Source organism: Passer domesticus, chromosome 4 (assembly GCF_036417665.1).
Source record: "Passer domesticus isolate bPasDom1 chromosome 4, bPasDom1.hap1, whole genome shotgun sequence".
NCBI classification, from domain to species: domain Eukaryota; kingdom Metazoa; phylum Chordata; class Aves; order Passeriformes; family Passeridae; genus Passer; species Passer domesticus.
In genome coordinates this window covers 17155538-17182604 of record NC_087477.1, presented here as the reverse complement: position 1 = coordinate 17182604, position 27067 = coordinate 17155538, and the positions used below count along the sequence as shown (strand labels likewise).

Below are 27067 nucleotides of genomic sequence, written 5' to 3'. Positions count from 1 at the left end.
ATAGAAACATCTGCTAAACACCCAATTTAGCTATTAGTGAGTTCAGTCCATAACTGAAGAATCTTAAAAACCATGCAAGCCTGCGAATAAACAGCTAGAAAACATTTCGTGTCTCCATGGGTAAAGTACAAAACACATCCTCCTAAATATCAGTATTAAATATCCTATTCCAGTTTCATCCTCAGGCAGACTTGAATTCTGGAGGAGCAGCTGTGTGGCAAAAAGCTGGGGAAGTGGGGAAGCTCTCTGTGGCTGCAGCAGCTCGGCGGGGTGGTTGTGGCCTCGCTCGGGCTGTAGATGGCACCGTCGCTGCACATGAAAACTGAGCTCTGCCAGTCCCTCCCTAGGAGGGAATTGTTATCCCGCACGCCTTTGGGAGCATGTATTTCACGGCAGGACTTGGTAAGGGTTTGATAGAGTTCTTTCCCTAGGGTTAGAGAGAAACATGGAGAGAGATGTTGGATTTTTTTTTTTTCCTTTGTGAAATAGTGCTTTGAAAAACAGTTGGAGCTCATGAATGAACGAGGATCAATGATATAAAGAACACAGTCAAAATTAGTTTTCTTGTATCTCAGATGGCTAAATTTTCATCTAGAAGTCATCCCTTTTGCTTTGCAAACTTGTTTGCCTAAACAAATGAGTACCACTTTAAGGTCTCTCTTGTTTTTGAAGCTGAGCATTTGAAATACAAATTAGTGAATGGATCTACAAAAAAAAAAAAAAAAAACCCAAACACAATAGAGATCAAGGTTCTCTGAAATCCTTCAGACAAGTAATTTCCAGATTCCCCTGAGTGTACTAAAAAGCCTGTAGCTGTAGGCATCCCCCTTCCCAAATCTGGCGATATAGTAGAGGAAAGCCAAAGGGGAAATGGAAAGGGGAGAGAAAAAAGTGTTATTTATTGGCAATCAGGAGAAATCTCAGTTCCTAAATGGTGAACTTAAAAATATAAAGGGTCTCAAAAAGTTACTTGTTTTTGTTACAGTCTTCATTTAAACATTTTATGCACACTGTAATAACCTCTAAATTCTCAAGTGGAGTGGAAGAACTTTGCTGTCAAAGTTGGAAAAAGGCAAAAAATACCCTTGTGTAGGGAAACAAATTTAGCAGCCTGTCAAGATCAGCTGTAAAATACAAGTCTTGCCATAGTGATTTAAGGCTCCACAAAAACTAGGACAAATGAAAATATTATTATTTGCACTTCTTAAGAGTGTAAATGGAGGATAGGACTCCTGACTGTCCAAGTTAACACAAGCCATGAAAAAAAATGGAAATTCTTTTCATAATTTGCTCATGGAATGATAATATTTTTCAGTGAGGTATTGATGTGTGTTCATAAAGTCTGAAGTAGAATAAACCCACTTAATTAGTGGAGGAGAGGAGCATAGAAGGACATAGCCACAAAAGTGATTTGTTTGCAAAATAACCTGAACATGCAAAGAAACTTTCTGAATTTACAGTAATCAGCTGTTTTGAATGGAAATATTCTATAAGCTTGTGAAAAACAGGGCAAACACTGGCTTGCCTTTTTTTGGGAACATATTAATGTTAGTTTTCTTGGCATATGGTATTTTCCTCTCCAAAGTAAACTTACGGAGTAGCCGTGTTATTCCTTCCTGTTTTTTAAAATACATTTTGGAGATCTCAAATGCTCCTGGAACTTTGTTCCTGGAAGATGTGCTACAGCTGTGTGTCTGCCAGGCAATAGGCAAGGTAAGACCTTCCACCTGGTGTACTTGGAGCAGGTGAGTACTGAGTCAGCTGTGCTTCTGTTCACCTGTGAGTAATTATGTCATCTTCTAAGGCTCCAAATACTACTGGTTTTTTAGAGATGATGAAAAATTAGATACTGAATTGTAATTTCTGCCTGGGAGCTGCATCAGAGATGGTTTTCAAATCCTAAGCAACCCTTCTCTCAAGTGAGATCTGGTTTGGTGTTTGTTTTTTTTTTTTGTTTGGTTTTTTTTTTGTTGGTTTTTTTTTTTTTTTGTTTGGTTGGTTGGTTTGTTTTTTTTTTTTTTTTATGAAAGGGAACTACAGGCAGGTGGTAGAAGGTACTCCCCTTCAGTAGGGAGTATTTTCTTTTTAAATTCAGCACAGTAGTTTTGAATTCATGCTGTGTTCATGCAGTGTTCAATAGAAAGGGCTTCATGATAACTGTAAATTAGGAGCAAGCACATAATTATATGTGATAGCTGATTTTTTGCAAGACATCTGTGTAGTTTGCATGGTTAGGTGTGAAGGATGGGCATGGAACTGTGAATGATCAAAACAAAATGAGACAAGCCATCTTTTCTAACACTAGTTTGGAACTGAGGCAGAGCTGACGACTGGTTTCATTTCTTTTTCTGTAGTAGGGTGAATTTTTTGAGGTAGTTCATGAACAGCTGATGCCTGAAGTTGTTTGCATTTCCCATTGATCTGTGTGTACTCGGTTCATTTACTGTTCAAATCATCGCCTTGCTGCTCACAGCTGAAAGGCCCCGCTGCACCAGGAGCTCCTGCAGAGGCATTAACTCTTGCTGATCCCCTTCCAAAGCTGCCGAACATGTTTCCAAGGCAGGGGGAGCAAGGATGGGGAAGGGCATTCGAGGAGTGTTTTGGCTGGTGAATCTCTAGTGACACCTTGTGGGATGTTTCACAGGATCGCCTTCAACTGTTTTTGGGAAGGAATAAACTGCAAGGCTTGTCGTGCAAAAAGCTGCCCGAATAGTGAGATGCACTTAAAGTTCTGCACTCACCTATAATTAAAAATAAACGAGACAGGTAAACTTTCTCATGGTGAAGTTGTCCTTCCTCAGTCCATTGAGGTGTTAAACCGTTGGAGATATATATATATATATATATATAATGTGTATCTAGATAATATTATCCAGAAACAAAATTTAACTTGTAGAAATAAACATATTCAGATTCACTTTCAAGTGAAACAATGAGACATGGAAATGTTGCACATCAGTTGCACTGGCATGATTTGGGTGTACTCAGTACACAGCTCATGGTCCTGCTTGGTAAAGGTTTGATCTTCTGAGGAAAAACTGGCCAGGAAAAATATCCCAAACAATTTAAAAAATGCTGTTCAAAAATGAGTATTTAGAGAACTTTAATTGATATTTCATTATCCAATAATTAATTTTTAGAACCTTCTGGTGGCTTTCACCTACTGGTAAGATCTTTTGTTCCTATTGAGTGATACTGGATAACTGTTTTGACTAGACATGTTGAAAGATTTTTTTTTTTTCTATTGCTTGCTCTCATTTTGTGGAGATGGCCAAGTCTGGGGGTAAACAAAATCTCCTGTAGAGAATGTAAAAAAAATGGATCTCTTTTATGTTCTTAAAGTTCTGTGCTAGTTGCAGGTTCTCCCATCTGGCATTTCAAAATACCTTGCACTGGTCAGCAGATGAAACCCAGCTAAGCCTGGGGGAACAGAGCAGGTTTTTTTTGATACAGACCAGTTTTTTTAGAAAAATTTGAACCAAATTGAAATAATTTGAACAAAATAAAAATGAATTTTTATTGCTGGGCTTGTAGGTGTGGAGATTATAGCAGGGGAGATTGGAGATGTAGCAAGAAAAATTGCTGCATGAAGAGAATTTGGGAAAGAGGACTGAAAAGAGATTCAAAAAAGATTTCATGTTTCTTACTTGCTCAGAAGAATATTTCTTCTTCCTGTGCATAAGTATAATGAATGGAAATTTAACTTGATCCTTTACTGACTGAGAAGGAGGAATTGGAGACTTCTAGAAAATGTTGTGGGTTGTCTTCCAGCACAGCTCAGCTGAAGTGAATTTTTTTTCTTTGTCTAAACACTCAGCCTTTCCTTCCCTTAAATGCCTGGTGCCTCTGGCTTTCTATCCCTCCTTAGCAACTGCAGGCTTCTGTGGAGTTGTGTGAGTAGTCCTTTAATTGGTGTCCTTGATTCCATTGAAGAGTGTTCTTTGTTTCCATGACTTTTCTCTAGATGGAAGCACTGGACCAGCTGAGCCTGAGAAAGGTAAAAAAGGGTCTCTAACACCTGGATCTATGAGTCAGTCCAAAGAACCTCTTCTATTCAAAGACTTTCCACAAAACTCTACTGTCAAAGAATAGCAGCTTTACAAAGGGGTGAGTTTGATCTCTAATTTATATAGTAATTAATACACAAACGATTTGGGGGAGGCTTTGGCCAGGTCTTCTGCAGCTCCTGTGGAGAGATGAAGCTGTTTTACACCCCTTATATTGCTTTCCTTTTAATTCATGTATATTGATACTTCCTGCTTACTTCTTGCTTTCCATGCCTGGCACTTGAAAATGAGATATTTGAATTGCTGCTCAGTTTTGTGATGTTTTGTTTGCATGCAGATAGCACAGGGAGAGGGCAGAGGCAGAAGACAGATTGGCCTGCTGGTGTTGCCTCCACTTTCCATCTCTCTGTAGTGAAGAAAGAGAACTTTTGTAGCCAAGCTTAGTACAAAGCTGATACCTAAAGCAGCTCTTGTTGGGGGCTGAGTGCAGGAGGGCCATGAAGCTGGGCAGCTGTCATTCTCTCCTGGACTGAAGCAGACAGGAGCTGTGACTTGGTGAGGTACCACTGTGGTCTGATGGCAGAACAGCCCTGGGTTCAGGCTCTGCCTGCTGATCTTTTCCCAAAAAATGTGATGGTGCTGCAAACTTCCTGGTGTGCCAGTGCTCTGAAAGCCTCACCCACCGGGCAGCGCCCAGTTACCAACAATCCTGATTGCTGGCTGGCATCTGTACTCAAGGCAGGAGGCAGCTCCTTCCTAGGAACAGCCTACGTAGGAAACAGCCCACGTAGTTTGCAACCACTCTCCTGCCTTCACTGTGCAGGGAAGTTTATCTTTACTAGAAACAGTAACTTGAAAGTGGCCTTCATGCTTACTGAAAGCAGCAGAGTGCTTGGCTGTGACTCATGGAAGGAGCCCAGGTATTGGAGAATGATAGCATTTCCCTCTACTGCCTGGTCCAGCAGTTAAACCAAGCCTAGTTCTGTGTCAGGTACCGTATTGAAGGTGATGTGTATGATGGCTCTGTCTCTGCCAGAATCCTGAATGAATCAAAAGCTCCAAAACCACTGCTGGCTGCTGAAAGCAGCTCAGTGTTGGCTCGGCTGGGTTTCAAAGTGAAGCTTCAAGCTCTGGTGTGTGTCTCATTTCAGTTTTAGAAGAACAAATCCAGTTTGGATTGTGAGCCTCCAGCTGAAATAAAAGCCATTTTTTTCTATAGTTGTATTGCCTCCCTGAGGAATCCTTAGTCTCCCTCTTTACTGTGATCTTTGATTTTTGCATCCTGTGACGTTCATTGGTGCTTTACTTCAGTAGGAAATCCCCTTAAAAAAAAAAAAAAAGAAACCTTGTGATGAGTCACTGCTGCTGTTTGCTTCAAACTGAAGGGGGTTCCAACTATGAAATTGTATTATTGCTAAAATAGAACCCTGTTCCATTGCGTAGGTTGCAGTTGAAAGCAGAGAAAGGTCTGGGGGAGTTGTAGGGTGAGCAAGCAGTGTTGCTGCTAATTTGTTTACTAGGGGCCTAATGGCAATTCCAGTAACAAGTAAGCAACTTAGGAGTCTAGTAGAGCAAAACCCATCTCTAGCTGAAAAGCAGTTCTGTATCTCTGAAGCTGAGCATAAAGAAGAAAAACAACCCCCAAACCATAAGAGTTGTTTGTTTCTAGCAAAGGCTATTAAAATCCATTCAGCAAGAAGCATAGTTTGGTTTGGGCTTTTTTGTGTGTCTGTGTATGTTCATTAGGGATTCAAAATTGAATTGCTTTAAGAATGGTTCTTTTAGATGTGGAAGATTGCTTTCAGTTTTCTTCCTTCATTATAAATCTGGCTATCCTCATATCTATATTATTGTTGGTTAAGCCCTGCTGCTTTAAGCTGCAATGTTCTGAAACCATAGTCTATCACTTTCTTTCATCTGAAGTAACTGCTGCAGAGCTCTGTCATGCTGGAGTTTTGACCAATTTCCAGATCCCTGTGTGTGCATACAGAAGATGGAGATTGTAATTTGAAGCTGGCTTTGGTCCTGTCAGGGATGCAGGTAGTCTAGGCCTGCCCTCTGAATGCTGACTTTACACCCTCTTTCAGCTCTGGATTTGCTTCCTTATTTTTAGAGTTCACTCAAGAACTTCTACAGGCTACAGCAAAACAACCCCCCAAATTACCAGAGGCACCATTTAGTGGCATTTTGTGTTAATGTGTTCAGTATTAAAATAGAGAAGGCTGTAGTTAGTGAGCATTGAAAAGGAACATGAGGCTGCTGATAGAGCCACAGTAACACTTGAATTTAAAGAGAGTCTCACTACTGGTTTTACAGCATATTGCTGGAAAGGAAATAAGTTAATAAAAGCCACAAAGATGTACAATTTCCCATGGCCTTTGACTAATGCTGTAAGAAAGAGAGCAGTTAAAAAAACACTCTGAGCTGAAGGTGGGGGGATTTCCTAAGGAAGAATGCTTAAGAATGCTTGGAAAGGGCCTTGCTCTGAACCAGACTGGGAGACACACAGTTCCTAACTTCCTGACTGGAGTGCCTGTGCTGAATGGGAGGACACAGCTCCACCCCTCAACCCCCAAAATGCCTTTGGGTTAGCATCTCTTCAAAGGTATTTCATGCTGAAGACTCAGAATCCCATACCAATGCTCTAGAATGCCTGATTTGCTTGCTCTATAATGCCTGATTTGCTTGCTTGCCCTCAGGTAATGGTAAAAAAAGGCTGAATATGCTTTTTTAGTTTAGGTTGAACTAACCTTGAATGCTTGCAAACATTTAGAAGACTCACAAGTAGTAATCTGTCAGACTCACAGACACTCTGCTGTAGCTTAAGGCTTCCTTCAAATAGGATGCACAGAGAACTGCAGAAGCTTAGAGTAAGGTCATGATTAATAGATGGATAAATATCCCTACATTATAAAACAATCCTCAATGTTTAATGCTTTTCCTAGGTTATAATTGCTGGGGAAGTACATAAGGGAAGTAGAACTTTGTTTGCTACAACATTTCAGTGCTCCAAGAACTTGTTTTTTTCTTTTTTTTTTCTTCTTAAAGGAAAATGGAAAAATACCCCACCTTATCTCCTCTCCATATAATGGCTTTTCCTTACATCATGTATAAAAATTAATCATTTTAACAACTTTTTTCTTTGCTGTTCAAAGAAGTTTTACATTTTTCTTCATTGTTCCCCAATGCCTATACACTGCCTCTGTCTATGTTTTATGAGTAAAATCTAAATAACACAAGGGTACAGTTTCCATAAAATTAAGGTCATATGAGGTGGAAATAGCAGCCTGAGATCAGGAGTTCCTTCATTTTTATAGTCCTTTTGGCTGGTAACAGGAAACAGCTCTAAGGCAGTTTGCATGTAGGATATATAGGAGTGTTTGCCTTTATAGATTTGTGTGTGTGTCTACAGGCTTATGTGATGGAGAGCTGCCTTAGGAATATTTGGATCTGGCTTCTAACAGCCAGAGAGCTCTCTCTTGTGTGGTTATTAGCTTTACCACACACTTGGAGAACAATATTGCAGCGTTGTAAGCAGATATTACTCTTGATTTCACAAAAAGGGTAAATTAGATTCATATGCTTCATGGGGAAGGTGGGGCAGACAGCTTCTGCTTCAGTGCTATGGTGAATGCTGGTGCTTGTGGAAAGGTCATCAGATCCTCCAGAGAAGCTGGGAGAGAATACAATTCTCATCTGAAGTGTAGATATATCACCTCTCCCCACTTTTCTCTCCTCCAAAGTGCCTTTCCTCCCGTCCACCAGCAGCCAGGATACCTCCTCTGAGGTAGCCTCACTTCTCTTTGCCCTTGCTCAGCTGCAAACCCAGGTGGAGGCATCTTCCTCTATTCAGCCACCTGTGCTGAGGGCAAACAACACTATCTCTCACTGGGTCCATCAGAGTTATTTCCTTTCTTCCTTTTCTTACTTTGCTTCTTTTTTGGGTTTTTAACTCAGACTCATGTTGTTGTCTGTCATTCCATTCTCAGCCCTGTCTGTAGAGGTATCCACTGTTCTGGGTGAACACAGTAGCTCATTGCATTCCATGCTGCTGAGATGAAAATCAGAGACCAGAAAAACTTAGTTTTGTGGTAGATCAAGTTGTTGAGAAAATTCTGAGTCCTCTGGGATCTGTGTCTGATTTTATTTTTGCAGCTCAGCCAAGAAATAGCAAAAGGCAGGCAAGTGTCTGCAACTTGCAGGTTTTGGCAGTCCCTGAATCTAGGTGAAAATGCTTTGCTTCCTGCAAAAATATCATGTCTCCATATAGTAAAGGTCACTTTTCTGTCAAACCACTAAATGTTGCTTTAAGATTTCATTGACGTAGAGAGTAGTAAATTTAGAATAGCTCCAGGGCTGACTTTCCTCTCTTGGTAATTGACAAGCAGGTGAAAATGTGTATGGATAAGGAGGAAATCTCTCAGAGGCTGGTGCTGAAAGAGAAGATGCTTTCTTGGAGGATTTAGACACTGCTTAAAATTAGGTTAAATTCCAATTTGGACCAGAGTTTAAACACTGTAGTCCTTCAGTAAAAAATGTAAGGGTGGAGACCAGTGGGTGGGGAAAACAGCTCAAGATGGTCTTATTGCCAAGAAAAGAAGTTTTGTAGTCAAACCTTCCTGACAGTAAGCTGCATGCTTAAAGTTTGTGGGATTGACAAATGTCATGAAAGGGATGTTCCCACGAACACAGAAAAGAGATGTTCCCATAATCCCAGAAACTTTGTTCCTGCTGGAACCTGCTGCTGGCCTGATGTAAAGCCTGTTTTCATACTTGATGTTTTATCAATTTCATGAGCATAGTCAGGAAAATCCAGTGAATTAGCATAATATATTTGACTAAAAGTAAAGAATTCATTGAATCACCATCTAAGACCTCATAAAGGAACTGTGACATTTCCATTTTTTCCATAAGGAAGAGAGATTTTGTTGTGGGTGGTCTCCTCTTCACAGCTAAGCAGTAAAGCCACACAGTGAGCAGGAACAAAATGGGTGGGAAGTGCCTTGACTTTTAATACATCTCGGGCAAAAGCTGTTTTAGTCCAAACTAAAATCAAAGCAGTTCACTACAATTTAGGGTAGAGCTGGGCAGCAGCATCTCCTTCCCTCAGAAAGCCACTCCTGTGAGCACAGAAATATATTTTAATAGTATATGAAGAGCAGATAAGAGATAATCTCACCTTTAAGTGTTTAGTTCACCTCAAAAACCTGACAGCTGGGACTGGCTGTCTCCCTGCTCCCTCTTGATCTGGGGCATGTGAACCTGTTCAAGACATAGGTAAGTAAAAAAGAGCAGCCAACCTATTTGTGAGTGAAGCAGAAGAGAGGATTTTAGCTTGAGAGAGCCCTGAGTGCGTGGGAGCAGTTCTCATTTGTGCCCCAGAGAGAGAGGACAGCTGCAGACAGCCAGGGAACAAGTAAGGCTTGTGTGGAGGACAGCAGAACAATCTCCTAATGCCCTAAGTGTGGTATCAAAGTGTCAGCTTCATGCTAAATCTCAGAACATTTCTGAGCAGCAAATCTGTCTTAAGTTGCCTCTCCAGAATACTGGAGTCCCAAAATGTTTTGAGCACTATTGAAATTGCTTCCCCCCCCCACCCCCCCAGTCTTCTTTCTTCTTTGTAATGCTCTTTTCTCCCCTGAATAATACTTACATGTCAATTAAGCCCTTTACAAGTCACCAACGATCTGGTACTTTAAGCTGTTGTCTTTGCATTATATTAAATTTTCTCTAACTCATTTCCTTATTTTTCCCCTGAGGGAAGCCCCTAAACAAGCAGTTCTTCAGTGGACAATAAAACAATTTGAATGGCAGCCATCCAACCTGGCCTTTTTCTAGATAAGTGGTTTGGGTATGCCTAAGAACCAATGAAATTTTTATCATTCAGTTTTGTGTGGTGTAGCCAAAGGGGTTTTCTTCTGAATGGGGGCAAGTGGGAAAGTCAGGTAAAAAGGTGATTTCTGCTGTACCCCCACAGTTTTCCACTGGAGGTTAAATGAAAGGGCTCCCCCTTCAAATTTTCCATTGACTGCTTTTCTCTGCCTCCACCAAACACTTTGTTGTGCCTGCCTTGCTGTGCTGAAAATGTCAATACTTTCGTATCACCAATGTTTACAGGAGGTAAAAAAAGAAAACCCTCTAATTGTTTGAATCAGGAGGGCTGTGAAGCTGCTGTTAACAGGAAAGGAAGCGCCCACATGTTCATCTCCTCTTCTCTGGAAGCAGGAAGGATGCTGTGCCCTGTTAACCTCTGCTGCACAGATGGAGCATCACATCCCTGCCTGTCCCTGCTTTGGGCATGGCTGGTGCTTGGAGTAGCCCAGCAGAACAGGAAATGCCCAGGCTCAGAAGAACTCCAGTGAAAATATTTGTGGTTTGCATTTTATTCAGGGAATGCTTCCCAGAACCAGTTTTCATCTTTGGTCACTTCTCTTAGCTCGTGGGATGGCATAAAGCACCTGACCTTAAAGCCTTAACAGTCCTGGCTTTGCCTTGTCCTGCATGAGAAGGAAAGTGGCTATTCCTGGTGTCCCTGGTAGAAACCACAGTGGTTCTTTGAACAGGTGATGGGTAATAAACCCAGGACTCGCACACATGCAAAGTTTTAGTTTAGCCCCATCACTGTTGAGGTGACAGATGATGACAAAATGACAGCCATGCCCTGAACTATTTCCAGTCCCATTGCAGTTAAGCATGTTGATCAGTCCAAAGGTGAAAGCTGTGTTGGAGTGCAGTGGAAGCCAAAACCATAGAAGGCTAAATTCACTGTATTCTGTGTGAATGCATTGCTGAGTAATATTTCATGCTATTCCCTTCTTATTCAGTTATCCAGTGGGAAAAGCATTTTTCTTCCGGGGATTACCTCTTGGCTTTGATTTCTTTTGCTGCTTGGATTTGAGTATGTGTCACTCACCTCCCAGCACTTTGCTACTGAGCCTTTGCTGGGTTTCCAACATCCCCTGTCAAGGCTGCTCAGCTTTTTATAAATACTTATGTAAAATTAAACAAGAGGTCAGGGTAAGAACAAATGACTGATGTGGAGCTGAGTGTATAGGATGCTGTTCTGAGAAGCGGAAGATGTTGGTGCTGTTGCATTTTTTAAAAAATCATTTTAAGCAGGCAGCCAGTAAACCTGATCTCTTGTTGGTAAATGTGTGAACCATCAAACTGAAGTAATTAATTTTTGTCTGAGAAAGTGACAGTAAATGCTTCATATAGAGTGGAAGACTATTATTGCAAAAGACTGGAGAAATCATCCTGCATCTCCAGCAGTTAAAACATTGATCCAGGAGGTACAAACACAATTAGACTCCCTTCAGAGAAAGGCAGGGGAAAGAATTGGACCTTAGTTTCTAACATTCTGATCCTAACCCTGGCCTGTTGTTTCCTCTGTTATAATTGCAAATGCCTCCAGAAGTTTTGTTCAAACAAAGTGCAGTGAATTGAACGTGAATTTGCAAATGACTGCTCTCTGTGTGCATATGAGGAGCTGAGTAAGTGCTTTGACAGAAAAGATCCATCCTGCTCTCCTGAGCAGCTGAGATATTTCTGCTAGGAGGATGGGAACAGTCTCAGGGCAGTTAGATCATGAGTGTTACAGCAGGAATCTCCTAAAAATCTCAGCAGGGTTTTTAGTCCTCGGTGCAGAACTGCACAGGTTTTGTTGTCATCAAAACCGAAACTGATACACCGATCAGACTTAGAGATGAGTGTTTTTCTGAGCTTACCTATCGTGAATCTTTCACTTCTAGGTAACAGCACGATAATTTTTATCATCTGTGAAACTTGACTAATCAACTCCTGTGTGCAGTGGGCTATAGCCTGGAATGAATAGTAGATTCTTGAAATAGTAGATTCTTGAAAATGCTGCATCACTTCTTGTCTGGTGAGGGGGAGACATTTCTGAAGCCTTCACCTCTATAAGTGCTCTTCCTCAGAATGAAAATCAGATATGATAGGGTGGTGTTTCTGGTCAGGGACAGAGCTGAATGTCACTGCTGATGAGGAGACTGTAGCTGGTCAAACTGAGCACTGATTCTGTAAGGGAAACCTTTAGAATAAATTCTAAATAAAAATACATTCCTAGAAATGGCTCCCTGACCTATTTGGCCCTTACAGTAAATTATTTTGCTTCTAGATTGATGTTTGTGTTCTATTCAATTGGAGTTGATGCAGCTTTTCCACCGTGCTCGACCACCACTTTTCCCACAGAGCAGCTCTTGCTGGCGCGTGGGCGAAGCGTTGTGTCACTGTTCCGTGCTAATCTGAAGAATGAGAGGGAATCCTCTGTGGTCTCTTACAAGCACTGCTTTCAAGTAGGTCTGTGTGGGCTGTGTTTGAGAGAGATGAATGTGCACTCAATGGTAGAATGACTTTAGGAAAGGGGTTTCCCTTAAGCCTGGGGTGTAGGTTAAACCTTGAGATATATATACACAGATACACTTTTGCCTCCAAACCACTTAGTTCTCATTTGATTTAGACAGCCTTTATGTGAGACTGGGATGTCCTAACCTGGCAGTGCAGAGATGGACACCTTCCCTAAATATGGTGAGTAACATCTGCATTCGTTGGAAATTTGTACTGGTAGGTCTCTTCCCAGCCTCAGAGTGAAGTCATGTGCCTCTTCTCCCTTCCCATCTACCAAAAAGCCCTAAAATTAAAAACCTGATATTTTAAAGGTGTATTTTTTCCTATGTGGCATTGTAATTTCTTTCTACTGTTTATATAGAATGACTATAGGAATGTTCTTTTATTTACTCTTCCTGAATAAAGTTGGACAATGAGAAGTACAGCGATAGTAATGGAAGTATTGCCATATATGTTACTGACTATATTAAACAGGTTTTTTGGGGTAAATTTAGTGCTACAAAGATTCAGTGCGCCTATACTGGGTTTGACAAAAATCCCTCTTTTTTTGATAAGGTTTCTGCTGAGAACTTGGCAAGTTTCATCTGTTCTATGGAGTTTGGGATGTTCCCTGAGCTACTGGCCCTGCCTGGAGCAGGCACAGGATTCCTAACTGCCTAAGGGAACTTAGGCAGTTCTATCATTAGGACATCTACTACAAATTACTTTCTATAATCCACATAGCATTTGAGAATGGGCTAGGTGATGTTTTGCTTGCCTTGTGGCTGTAAATTGGTTTTAAAGCTGCACCTCAGAAGTTTTTATGCATCCTAGCCCTGAGTAAGGAATACTTGGAGCTGCAGTATTACAGCCTCCTTTTTCCAGGGCCCGTGTTGCTTGCTGCCAGAGGGCACATTTCTGTTTGTGCTGTGGCAGCTGTAGGAGTTCCAGACTGTTCTATCTCCCTCCCAAAATAAAACAAAAGTTTTCATCTTACCTTGGCTCAATTCTGGATCCTCAGGACCTCGTGATGTGCTGCTGGCACAGTCCGAATTTCTGGCAGCAGCACTACCACATATCCAGAATGGGGGGGTGCTGGAATGTGGGAATGTGTGGAAAGCAACATATGCTTCTGAGTTGTTTAGGAGTGGTGTTCCTGCCAGCCAAGCAATGCCAATTTTTTGCTGCTGGCTGCTTGGATTGTTCCTACCTTTCTGTGGGCTCTGGGCTTTTTTTTTTTTTTTTTTTTTGGTCATGGGTTTTTGAAGATTGTTTGGAGGACATGAATCTTACAGAGCTGCATTCCTCTTCTAAATCAACTTTTCTTGTCTTCTTGCTATTAAATTTCCCTTCTTTTTGGTGCATGGCTTTTTGTAGCTAGGGCTGCCTGTACCTTTTTTTAACACGTGGCTCCTGTACTTGGAGCAATCTCCTTTCTGTTACTCTTTTATTTCCTACCTCCTTATACTGCACAGATTTAATTCCAAAGTCATGGAGTTGATACTTCCTAACTTTTATCTCTTGGTTTGGATTATATGAGAAAGTTTCATCCTTTCCTGTCAGGACATCAGTTTTACTGCAGTGACAGCCCTGTTAAAAATTGTTCAGCAGAAGCCCCACATTCTGGGTGCTATCAATGAATATCATAGTTATTAATCTTGCTTTTATCCTGCAGCATTTTTCCTTTTCACTTCTGTATTTTATCTCTCTGAAAGCTTCCCATCCATGCTTTGGTAGTGAATAATAATAAAAAAGCATTTTTGTACTGCATTATTTACAGTTGACATTTAACAAATAAGTAAGTACTTTTGTCCCATCTTGCCCACCTCCAAATAATTTTTTGAGCAAATTAAAGCTGGACACAGATAATGAGAAAATAGCATTGAGAAGGTATTACTTGCTGAGGGCTTTATTTTATCAAAATATTATATAGTTTTAAAAAAATTAATTTGTATTCTATTAACCATTTGCATCCACAGAAATTGTGTACAGTAAGTGTGCTCAAAGTGTTGTGGACTTTGTACCCAGACCTCTGCTCACTAATTGGCTTTAGCTGAACTAAATATTTGCCATGAAGACAAGATTTCTTCTAAATGTATTAAAAATGAGGAGTCTCAATTTTGACAGGAGAAGTACTGAGGCTGTTTTGAGGTAGGCTGTGTGTGACTTTGATGGCTCAGTGAGATGATATTTGCAACTTCCTCTGGTCACTTCTTATGTGACTCTTTTGCATGTTGGAAGTGTGGTCATGATATTTTTGGCACTGAGCTCATGTTTTGTGGCCTTTCAAATGAGTCTGTATGCTTTAAACTCACTTGTGCAGGTGCCTGTGTGGAGTGGCTTACATGGTGAGCCAAATGTAAATGTGTAAAATGTAAAACGTGTGTCACCCGAGGCTGAGCACAACTGTGGTGGCTTTTTGGTGTCATTTGTGCAACTGATTTCAACTTTAAGAAGGAATTTATGCTCATTGGGGAATCATCTTCTGACTTTTAGATCTTCTCAAGATCTTCAGTCCAAAGATGTTCAGAAATTTGCTTTGGCAAAGTGAGAAACATACCTACAAATTTGTTTTGTCTCAGTTCCAATTCAAGAAACAAGTGTTGTATTGATTTTGAATAAGTTCCTGTTGTTTAAAGCAGTGTTTTGCACTCACCACTGACATGAATTTGTGTGTGTCAAGAGGAGCATTTTCACAAACCCAGTATGGGGGAGCATAGCCCACACTGTTTATCAAGTTGTGGATATCACAGCTCCAAGGGAGGGCATCTGGAAGTTAAGTTCTTTGCGGGAATTGCTGCTCAAAATCTACCTTAATCGAGGAGAATTATCCTTAATATGGAGATTAGCTTAAGGTATTCAGCACTAAATCTTCCTGCCTCACACAGGGCAGGTACCAGTTTCATTTTGTCCAAATTAAATTAGGCAAGACAAAACTATATACTCTAGGAAACTATCTACTCTTTATTTTTGGCTAAAATCAAGCTTTGGATTTAAAATTTTACTTAGGAACTGTCTTATATTGAAGTTTCAGCACTTCATCAGGAAATAACAGGTGGAGGAGAAAATTGGCAGATCTTGCTGTGTTTGTGGCTTTTTCTAGGCAGCATTTGAGTGTATGAAGCTGCATTTTCAGCAAAGGGCAGACAGACATGCAGGATAATGGCTGGCTCAGGTGCTACTCTGAAAACCAAACCTGAGAAATATCTAGGTAGGGGAAGACGGCAGAAATGTTCTATGCTTGATTTCTTCATGCCAAAAAAATCTTGAAGTCTTTATTCTCATTTTTTATTAGTTTCAGTGAGTGTTGTTTAGGCTCTCTTTCATCAAATGCTCTTTTATTTCTGTGGTCGTTCTTCCATTTTGATCACATTTACTGTAATAATGCATTTCTCCCTCCCACTCCACCTACATGACAGCCACACACAAATAATGTGTAGCCTGCTGGCTTGTTTATCAACAGCACTGGTGATGCTGTTTCTTCCACTTAGTTTTGGAGCTATTTTGCAATATGGGTAATGCTTAAATGAGGTAAATTTAATCAGCCTGGCTGTGACAGGCCCTGCAACTTTCACAACAGAAAAATGTGTATTACTGGAAAAGTAACTTAATGAGTGGGTTCATTCCTTGTGTGAATTTTGTTAGCATGTACTTTAATTTACTTGGCATATTGTTTCTTTTCTGTTCTCTCTACTGGGACAATGTCTGGCAATGGTGGTGATCTGTAAAATTGAAGCATGGAGTTGAACTAGGCAGGAAAACCAAACCAAACAACACCTTCCCTCTTTTCTGTGCTTTTAGTCTGGCTCATCTCTGGCATTCATTTTACATTGCATTCCTACAAAATATTTGCTTTGGTACAAATGAAATAAAAGCGAATTACTGAGCAAATTTGGGTAAAATGAGCAAGGGTTTTGAAACATCAGATGCTTCTAAGCTAGAAGTAGACTTGGGGAAAGAAAAAGAGAATGGGGCAAGAGCAGTGCAGGATTTAACATTTACAATAAGGATGTTTGTGAAAAGCACTTTGGAAAATATTTTGAAACACCAGTGTGATGAGTGCCTCTCTGGTTGTAATCAATTTTACAGTTAAGATTCCATTAGAATTAGTGAGTCTCATTGTCTTTCTTGAATAATGTATTTTTTTTCATCCCCAGATGTGTTTTTTCAATGTGGGAAATTTGTTTTTAATGCAAATTAATGCTCCGGCCAAAAAAGTGCCTTTTTGACCTATTCTGGGTGTATCTCCAAAATACTTAGGGCTTGGAGCTGTGATAAATTTGGTGGGTGAGCACCAAGGAAATTCTGCACACTTTTTAACAAACATTTCCAATTATTGCAAAACCCCATAAATCTGTGAGCAGGGCTGATTCTGTTTTACTTCAGGGTGTTCCTGTTCTTAAAAGCCTTGACAGAAAGCAGAAAATTTATGTAATTCTGGGCAATCCTTTACATGACCATTACAACCCTCTCTTTTACAGAGCCTTAATTCTTTGAAGTAGCTGAATTTTATCCATCTCAACTTCAGTCTGCCAGATCTAATAAAAACCTACAGCATTACATTGCATATTATGGTTGTAAAAACTTCTGGTTGTCCTAATAACAAACACTTGCATGGGCCACGAGGACTGGGTCGCATCTCTTTCGTTCAGGTTCTCAAGTGGAGGTTTGGATTTTAGCTGCAAAATCTGCATATGACTAAGAGTCAGGAGACCTGCACAAGGTCCCCCACCCCAGCAGCGTGAGCAGCAGGGCTTCTGGAGAAATGCAGGTTTATGCTGCCTGGGTGTGCAGCTGGGCCATGCAGGGATGTGGGGCTCGTCCGCTTTTAGCAGCTATTTCTGTGTTTCCCTGGCTCAGTGGAGCAGCAACACAGAAAACCCGGGGTGCCCTCACTGCAGCCCCAGAGAGCTCCCCAGCAGGGCCCCCAAATCTGTCTCACACTGCAGAACCAGGAAAGAACAAAATAACTGAATAAATATATTCTTGTTCATTCACCACTGCTTTTCTCCTTTCCAGTTTTTCAGTATGTTGCTTGCCTCTTACACGATTCTTACCAACATGGGTGTCATATTTTCAATAACATTTAACCTGCATCCCTTTAATGTGGGCTGCAATACTGTGCCCAGCTTGGAAAATACATCTGAAACTGGTGAAATGTCAAAGCTCAGTGGGACAAATTAGGGCTGGAGTAGCAGTCTGAATTCTCTAATGTTCTGGGTCAGTTTTGGGTTTTTTCATTCTGCTTCCTTTTAGTCATTTTGTTTTATTTTTTTGTTGTTTCAGTGACAGTAGAGTGTTCATTCCAGGTCAATATTTTTCAAATTTTATATCTAGTCAGACACATGCAGGCCCAGTTCAGGCCCTCCAATATAAGGCTTAATCCTCACTAGTCGCCCGTGCCTGCTGCTCCCATTGAAATCAATCAAATGCAGCTTTCCATACTTCAGTGTGATTGTGTTATGATTAAACAGACACTCATAAAACTCAGAGAAGCTGGAATCAGGTTTCACATGAAACTGAACTAACTTTTTTTTTCTTAATAGGATCCTTGTAATTAGTGATTACCAGATGCATTTAGAACATGTGAAATGCCTGCAGGAATTGGAATTAAGAAGGGGGAGGGATGCCAAACACCTCAGATCTTCTGCTGGCAACCTTTCATTTTAAATTTCTGCCTTGCACATAGATGAAGCAGCATGGTTTCTATAAAATGTTCAGCTGTGGTTTCACATTAAGTTGATGTTACCAGTAAGGAGAGTGACTTGTAATTGAAAACTGATTTGCTTGTAAATAGCAGGTTTAGCTCTGGATGGCTCCCCTCTTCATTTCAGTGGTCACCTTGCTGTCCTTAAGATAGGTCTTATGAAACCTGTCAATTTTCAGTTCTAGCTACTACCATAATGATGTTGTTTGATCTAAAGAGAAGAATAAGTCTTCTGGGCTCCTTTTCTGATGAACTAGAGGTGTCTGAGGAAACATACCCTGAGCTGTCACCAGCCTGCAGCACAGGAGCAGAATGATTCCTCTGGACAAGGTGATGTTGGGTCACTCTTTGTCCAATCTCTTCTCCCACTTGAGAAGGAGATGTGGTGATTGCTTTTTTCATGTTTGGAGGTCTAATTCAAAAATCTCCAGTTTCAAGGGATTATCTTAAGGTGGACTGCTTACTGTTACTTACTGTAGCAGCCCTGTTCTCTGGGAGCTTGGTTTGGGATTTTTTATTTGTCTCCCTTCTCTTTGGAAATACAGTGCTGGAGAGTAACTTGCCTGACCAGAGGGAAGCTTGTTAGGATCTTGTGGAGTGCTTGAACAACACAGTCGTTCTCAACAATTTACATGTGGCTCCTTTTCTCTCCAAGTGATTTAGATCAGAGTCATTACTCAAATTCTCTTAATTTTGGAGCAGTAGTTTTATTGGGCACTTCCATGAAGCATAGGAATTTTTTGGACAATGTGAGGACACGCTTGAATTCTAGAGTATGAAAAAGTAATTGATTCTTCTAGGATGATTAATAAAAGCCCTTTTTGCAGCCCTTCCAATGTTCCTGCAACTGCTGGCAGCTTTGCTCCTTGGGTAGATTTTTGTCACCGCAACCAGAGATTGTTGCTGCTCCTGCCCTTACAGAACTGTCCCTGACACAGTGGTGGACTTAATAGAGGACAGTGCTGGGAAGGAGGAAGCAGATTCCTGGCTTGCTTGCCAACCAGTTGTAGTTTAGGAAGAATAAAATAGAAATACAAGACACTGTTATCTGTTCCCACTGTAATTGGATACTTAACTTTTTCTTCTTAGACTGTTGGTTTTTTTTTTACTTCCCTGTTCCTAATAGATTCACTGTGAGGAGCTCAAAATGAAGAAGAAAGATGCAGAGGATTGCATGGAGCTGTGCCCCCATCAGTGTGTCGAGATGGAAAGGTACTGTGTTAATGTTACATGGAAAAACTTTGTTAAAATTTTTTTTGAGCACCTGCAGTTTCACAAAGTAGTATTAGTCCTACTGATGACACTGAGAGTATTAAGTATGATGCAGTGAGTGTCCTCTGCCTGGCAGCCTCTACAGGCAAGGAGCTGACCTGACTTCAAGAGCTGGTTGTCCCCTGTCAGCTACTGTATGTTACATTTCCTGGCTGCATTTCCAAATGGTTTTCATCTGTCTGTCCTGCTCGTGCTGTTAGTAGATCACTGCAAATACCTCAGCTCTGTGTGGTAGACACTGACTCAAATGAATCATGGGCTTGTTTTCCTCCAAAGGCTCAGCCCAGCTGTGAGCCCAGCTCAGCAGGGCACTGGTGAAGCATCCCCATCCTGGCCCAGGCTAAAGTAGGAAGCAGGATGGGCTGCTTGTGGTGATTCCTGATTTGAAGAGAGAGGAGTGGTGTCAAGTACCAGTTAAAAATGTCAGCTCTGTGTAACTCTACTGCATCAGAGTCACAGCTTTCCAGAGGAACCAGCACGTGGAAGATGTGAACAGACTCGTGGGGCTCCAGCTGAATGTGCAGGGCAAGCAGCCAGTCCAGAAGGGGCCATGGGAGGGACACCATTCCAAAAAGGCACGTACTGATGCCAGCAAAGTGCCCTGAAAGGGGCACAACCTTCTCTAGGCACTGATCTCCACAGAAAAAGAGTGAGCACTTGAAAACATCTCTATTTGCCTCCCTTCGTGTCCTTTCAGCTTTCAGTTCTTTCAACACGTTCCTGCCACCTCCCCACAGCTTTCTGCATGTGTGCCTTTCAGTGGGGGGTTCATCTGCTCAGACAGCACGTGCTGCTTGGTGGCTCTGCTTGGCCAAGCTTTCCAGTTGATTGATTTTCATGGCAGAAAATCAATTCCCTTTCCACTGGTGATCCACACGCAGCTACGTGAGGCCTTGGGGCTGAGTCTGGGTGACAGTGCCCCACTTGCTGCCTCTCCAGGGAGACAGTTGTCTGCAACTCACTCAGGGCTCTTTTGAAGCCTGGGAAAGTTGGTGGAAATAATTTAATTGGCTTTCCTGAGGTTTGAATGCAGCCCAAATGCTGTCCATCAGGAAGACAGTCAATGTCTTGGTAGTATAATGAAGTGGAAGATCCAAGTGAAAGGGGGGTGATGCTCTTTTGGGAAACTTCCCAAGGGACAGGAATATCCAAGCACAGAGGGAACAGCGCCGTGTGATAAGTAACATCATTTGATGTAAGCCAATAGCCATGGTCTTCTTGCATGTTGCAAATTTCCTGGGGGGAGTAGTCAAGCACTGAGAGACACTGTGTGCCTGTACATCACTAGCTTTCCTTCTCCTCACTGAGCTGGGTGGGATTATAGGTGCTGCTTCACTTAATCACTGGGCCTCCCCTTTTTTTTTTTTTTTTTAATGGCTTGTTTTCAGAGAGAACCAGATGTGTTTCCATTAAGAACATGCCCCCCTTTTGTTGTCATTTGTGTAATTCTTAAAATTAAGCAAAAGTATTAAGGAGTAATTGTTTCTGCTCACATTAACAGCACACAGCTTCTCCAGATGTGGCATTTGACAGCCCAACAGCTGCTGGCTATTAAATGTGCCTTAAAAGGCCCATTCCTTTGTTGTAAAGGGAACAGAAGTGTAGGGACGTTTATGGGGTGAGAGGCAGATGTTTTGGCTACATCAGATTTGAGGGAAAGTTTTAAGTGGTTTCTCTGCTATGGTCACAGTGCATGTTTTAACCCCTATCACACACCTTATGGAGCTCTCTTCTTGGCACTGGGGTGAGATTATTCCTAATCCCACACTGACCTCTGGGACAGAGCAGTTCTGCCAGGTAGATCTCAGCTTGTACTTTGCTGGCTTTCCAGCTATGCTCTTGAAATACTGGATAAATTTTTGGGCATGAAACTCAGGTTAAAATATTAAGCTAGAAACAATTTGAAATAATGTGTTGCCTTATTCCCCCCCCCCAAACTCTCTTTTCAAGTATCTACTCATAACCATCAAAGGTAGGTGTGCTTTTTGTGTTTGTCCCAGCACAGTATGTTTTATGTCCAATAAACTATTTTTTATGGTGGTACATGTGAGGTGGAACATGGAAGGAGTGGAGCTCAATTTCAAAAGTTCTGGCTTAAATTCCCAAGCCTAAACTTTGAGTGGAGTGTTGAGCACTGGAATAGCACCACTGGTCCTTAGGGAGCTGCACCATTTTTTAACTATTCTCTATCAACTCAGAGTCTGCTAAACTTCTAAGAGCTTACAGGGCTGCAAAATTTTTTCAGTAACAGAAGTATTTTTGTCTTCTCGGCAAAATTTTATTCTTCCTATTTATTAATGGACTGGAAATTCTTTGCTGTTTTTTGGTCTTAACTGGAGAAGATTTCAATATAAAAAATCCCAATGTATTTGCATGAAAAAAAATCTAAGAGTTCTACAAAACTGAATTAAAAGAGAGCAAAAGTTCTACAAAATTACATGGAACCTAAGAGAATAGGCTTGTTCTATGGATAGACTGTCATTTTAAAGAATGATATCCCTATTTTTATTCTTATTTTAAGTCTATGTATAGTGCAAGTTAGATTAAATATTCTGTAATTCAATCTGATTCTCCTCCTAATTCTACAGGCCTTTTACTGACATGAAGACTATTATCATAAATAAAAGAAATATTAGCTGAAACAATTTTTCTTGAAATTTGGCACATTTTAAATTTATCTGACTAGTTCTTTCTCCATAATTCAAATGCAGAAATTTCTTTTTTTTCATGAATTTACTTCCTAGGCTTAGCCAAGCAAGAATCCTATATCCCAAATGCCCACCCAAGGGGATGAAGCACATGTTTTACCAATAAGCTCTGGAATTAATTTCCCATCAAAATATGGCTCCATGGTGTTGGCATCTGGCTGTAAATCCTGGCTTAAAGCCTTTTTTCACAATTGTTTATGGTGTGTATTTGTGCTTTCACCACCACAAGAAAATGACCCCAGCACACCAGCCTTGAAATTAATATTCCAAATAGAATTCTCTGGCTTTGGTATTAGTATTGTGAAACAAATGCCTCGGGACATCTTGTAGGTATGTCCATTGTTGCCAAGTAACTGCTATGAGTAAGGAATAATGCCAATTTCCAGTAAAAAACGGGGAAGGCCAAGAGATGCAAAACTAGGATTGTTATGGAGCTTCTACCTTCTTATTTGAGGAAATTCTATTTTTCAGCCTTCAGTGTATGCTGCTCAAGCCCAAAGCATGGGGTTGATCATGTTCTGGCTCTCCACTTAAAAATGGAATTGCTGTAAAAAGTATGCAACCATTTACAAGCAAACAATCATTATTACTTAGAGCATTATACTATTATAAATAATATCAAAAACTATAAATAGGCCAGTGGAGCCTAAAAACTGAAGTGGTGCAAAGATGTACCATGGAGCAAGAAGTAAAAACCATTTTAAAGGCAGCAAGTTGAACACAGGGGAGAAATGAAAATAGCTTTAGTGGAGTGCACAGTGAAGTTCTGCAAGGATATGATAACTTGAAAACCAAAGGGAACACATTTCATTTTTTATTTTTGGAGGACATGGCTTTTTTATTTAGATATGACATGGAAATTGTGAGGAAGGTTGGGCTCTCTTCTTTCCCTGCAAGCTGCTAAAACTTGTGCTGGGGAGGCCAGCTTCCTTCCCTACATCTGTATGTTCTGCTACCATGTAAAATATTTTAACTAAAAAAAAAAAAGGAAATTTTGCAACTAACCCGAAGTTTACTAAGAAGAGTTAACATTCTAATCTTTTATTGCCTCCTGCTGTAATCACAGCTTGCTATATGTAGTTTTTATATATTTGTATACTTTAGAATGCTTTAGCACGTAGAAGGGATATACTTTGTCTTGTATGACCACAGAAAAATGCTTTTAATATTTTCTGAAGGTTTTGATGGTGCAGAGATGTACCTGTGAACTCCAGGAAACCAAAAGCAGTTTTGGAAACTGTTCTGTGCAGAATCTGAATGCTGTGTGCCCTCTAGAGCTCTCTGGGGGAACCTCAGGTAGTCAACTGGTCCTGGCCTGGGGTAGTTGCTAATCACGAGTCCCTTGATATATTCCAGCACTGAGAGCATCTGTGTGCTCTGAAAGTCCAGATTCCAAATCACATCTACACAGCAGATCTGATTAATGTTCTAGCTTACCATAAACGTATCCTTCTGATTATCAAAGTGGCTGATAATAAAATGCAGATAAATGCAGTAATAGTTTCTCAGTCTAAAAATGAAGTAAATTTCTGACTTGGATGATGGTCTTCAAACACAGAGCAGAAATTGGTGCGTAGAGATCTGAGCCTTTTGTAGCTCTCTTTCTTTTACCCAGGCACAGTTGGGTCCTGCTCTTGCCCAGGTAAGTCCAGAAAGAAGAATGTAGGGAGAGACAAGGGTAGGAGCAGCCAGAGGTGGTTATCATTTACAGCTACAACATCAAACTGTGGTGAGCAGAGGAATGAACACTTCCTGGCTGAAAAAAGATATCAAAAGCCATGCCCCCCCACCTTGTTTATGGCGTATTTCTCAGCTTGGTTCATGTTCTGACCTCAGGAGGTTGTGGTCACACATCTCCACTTGCAGTGGCTGAACCAGCAGCAGAGCTGAGTGCAGCCTGCCTTAAGCATTTGCTGCTGCACTCCTGCTGGATTGCTGCTCATCTTTTACTGTCCCCAGGTCTGCACCCAGGCATTGTTCCTTTATTCTGAGTATTTTTTTCTTAGGCTTCGCTGCTTCATTTGGCCTAAAATACTTTAAAAGCACTGGCTACGCCTCCTGAGCTGGGGGTGAAGGTTGTGCTGGTAACTGGGGGTGGTAAATTGCAGCAGCGAGTGGCTGCTTCCGTGCTGTGGCTTTTCATTTCTTCTGAGCAACCTCGGAAGCAGCAAGGGCTCTGCCCAGGGCATGTGCACCTCTGTTGCACAAAGCTGTCTCAGATGGCATCAGGAACTGGAGTCCCAGTGGGCTGAAGGTGCTGTTTTCCATGGAAGTGCACTTGAAAGTGCAGAGTGCCTGGCTGCTGCCTGAGGCTTGGGAACCTCAGCACAGAATTGCTTATAACAAGTGCCCCTTGCCCTGGCTTATCCAGGATTTTGCAACATTTAGCCAGCCAGAGAAGGGCTGGATTTCTGTTGCAAGGCTCGTTGCTCTCCTGCCGCAGCTTTCTCCTTGGGCTGCCACGCGGTGCCTGTGCTGCTGCTGGGGCTCACCTGGCACCCACGCACAGCTGAGCCTTTGGAACCTGCAGCTGCAGCCTCCTGCACCACCGTGCAGCTCATGACAATGTGCCTTGGGAAGGTCTTGCTTTTAATCCTCATGGCCATGAAAGTGCAGCTTATCTAACTGCCAGCAGCAAGTCAAAGAAAACCCCCACCAACTCCAGAATTTCACTAGCCCTTATTTGCTACTCTTGGTATTTTATTTCCTTTTGGAAATGATTTTGTATCCAGGCTTAGTGAAAATACATTTCTGCTACAGTCTCTGTGTTTTAAATATGGAGCATTAAATGAATCATTCTATGGTATCAGCATGACATTCACCACACTTATTTACTCTTATGATTAAGATAAATGGGTTTGTTTCTTGGGTAATTTTATCCATTTCGCTTCAAGAGTTTCCTCAGAACCTGCGATTCAATCCCTGAGGATTGCCTGTCTAAATTTAAGGAAGTATAATTGACAAACTCCTACAGCTTTCAGTTTTTCTGGTGGTTCAAATAAAGAATTCTGTATTTTCTGTTGAAATCAAGAAGTAATTTTGCTATAACAGGTTGGTGATTTTTTTTTTGAGCCTTGCAGTTTGCTTTCTGGTCACGCATTACTTATATTTAAAATTGGTTAAAGTTGATTAGGCAATGAGGTCTAAGCTTGCACAAGAGATGAAGCTTTCTTGATAACTTGGGTTGATCAAGGAGATTTAGGGGCTTGTGCTAATTGTATCTCATTTAATTATCTGGAAGTCACTTTCCACCATGACAGTGTATCAAGTGAATCAGCCCCAGTTGCAAATTTGTTCTGTGAATTTGGAACAAGCCCTTATGTGCACCCAAGTCCTGTATGTCTTTAGCAGAGAGACTGAAAGAAAACAATTTTCCCACCAAAAAATTATAATTTTAAATGTTCTCAACAGACCTTTTTTTTTCAAGATGTGAATGTTTTTTAAAGGAATCTTTAAGGGAAAAAAATTTGAAAATGCATGTCAGGTGTCTGCTACAAAGTGTTAGAGAAAACAAAATGTGCCGTCTAAAGACTTTGTGAACTTTAAGACTTTTGAACTCAAAAGACTTTGAGCACCTGGTTTTGCAGTTCTAAACCTATTCAACTATTCTGATTGCATTTTTTTCTGAAGCTGAATTTAAAATTCTTGAAACTGTGAATGAGGTTTAGGCAGTCTTCATATAATCCCCAAAAGGGTCGACGTGGATTTTGTAGGTGAAAAATGGTAAAATTCATAAAGGCTTCTTGTGTAAGCATTTGAAATTGATTTCTGCCAGAAAGCACTTGGAGATTGTGTGTCACTGCCCTGGTGCTCTCTGCTTGTGTTACCAGGAAGGAAGGGAGCTGGAGCCTGGTGGAGGACCAGCTCTGTGTTCTCACATTCGGAATAAAGCCTCAAGTTCTGGTGGAAAGTTTAATATTGCTTTTTCTTCCCAAGCAGGTGTGAAAGCAAAGAGCTGGATGTTGAAATAAGGAACCTGATAGGGAAGAGCAGCACTTTGGAGTCCTGTGAGGACCCCAAACCTCTTGCCCAAGAGAGGCTGAGCCCTCAGAGAACTTCATGTTCCCTTAAGGTAATCACAGTGTGCTTTTGCAATGTTTGTCTGCCAGGAAAGAATGTTCAGGGGATGTTCTCTGTGGGACTTGACTGTGCATGAAACTTTAGGATTTCTGAAATGATGCAATGAACTTGCTACACGGTTTTTTTTCCTGATATAGCTATTTTCTGGTATGAGGAAGACTGACTGAGAAGGTGCGTTCTATAGTGCTTTGAAAGATCAGCTAAACCCTCTGGTTATTATCCTGTGTCAAACCCTGTAGCCAGATGTGCCTTTTGGAAAACACAGATCCTTGGAGCTGTATAACCCCCAAAATGCTGTCATTTTTGATGCATTTGGAAGTTCTGATCTAGCTGGGATTGAGGGACATACAGACCTGTGGAAGTGTCAGAAAGGCTTTTAGATGAATAGGAAGAGAGGAGAAGGAAAATTATGATGATTCAAACCCACACTTCTGTGGTATTGCAAACAGAAAATCGTAAGCCACCTGCTAAGGCGATTGTCTTTGCCTGCCGTGAAGCAGCGGTTAACAAGCCTGACAGAAACTTGTTCTGGGTTTCCCTCTCAGTTTCACTCCTCTCCCCTGAAACAGCGAGAATAGAAGGAATTTCCCCTTTTTCCACAAACTGGGAACAGGAGGAGGGAGGGGCGCAGAGGAGAGGAGTGATTAAACCGTGAACGATCCCTGCAAGGGCTGACACCCTTACCTGTGTGACTCCAGCACGGGATGGGGACAGGAAAACTCTGACGGCTGCACGCCGAGGCACGATGCAGGAAATCGGTGAGGAGCTAAAAGGGAGATGACTCTCTTCTACGAAATCCGAAATTACACACGGCTCCTTTCAGACGCAAACCGCCATCCCCAGAATGACTCATGACCTCGGGGCACGGAGCTGGGCCGAGCCTGAGGAGACGCCGCAGGGTCAGAGCAGTGGGATTAGAAACGGAGAGGGAGAAGCCACAGGGAGGG

The 27067-nt window shown here is 41.4% G+C and overlaps 1 protein-coding gene and 1 long non-coding RNA gene across 8 annotated transcripts in view; one reads left to right on the top strand and one right to left on the bottom strand.

Moving 5' to 3' along the window:
* The window catches only part of TNIP3 (TNFAIP3 interacting protein 3), a 57245-nt gene that overhangs the window by 4859 nt on the left and 25319 nt on the right, over positions 1-27067 (top strand). Inside the window, exons 1-5 of one of the 6 annotated variants that reach the window (XM_064416393.1) lie at positions 270-402; positions 3965-4107; positions 12487-12554; positions 19187-19272; positions 25980-26112. In XM_064416393.1, coding sequence (XP_064272463.1) covers positions 12552-12554; positions 19187-19272; positions 25980-26112 — 222 coding nt within the window. In that variant the 5' untranslated portion in view covers positions 270-402; positions 3965-4107; positions 12487-12551. The other 5 variants (XM_064416392.1, XM_064416394.1, XM_064416391.1 and 2 more) reach the window with 5 other exon arrangements.
* Positions 290-27067, bottom strand: LOC135298623 (uncharacterized). Of its 2 annotated transcripts, none has more exons than XR_010360647.1 (3): positions 26805-27067; positions 9187-9269; positions 290-427 (listed from the first exon to the last, which is right to left on the bottom strand). It is a non-coding gene; the product is annotated as an uncharacterized LOC135298623 (long non-coding RNA). The 2 variants fall into 2 exon arrangements; XR_010360646.1 differs by lacking the exon at positions 290-427 and adding an exon at positions 2753-3988.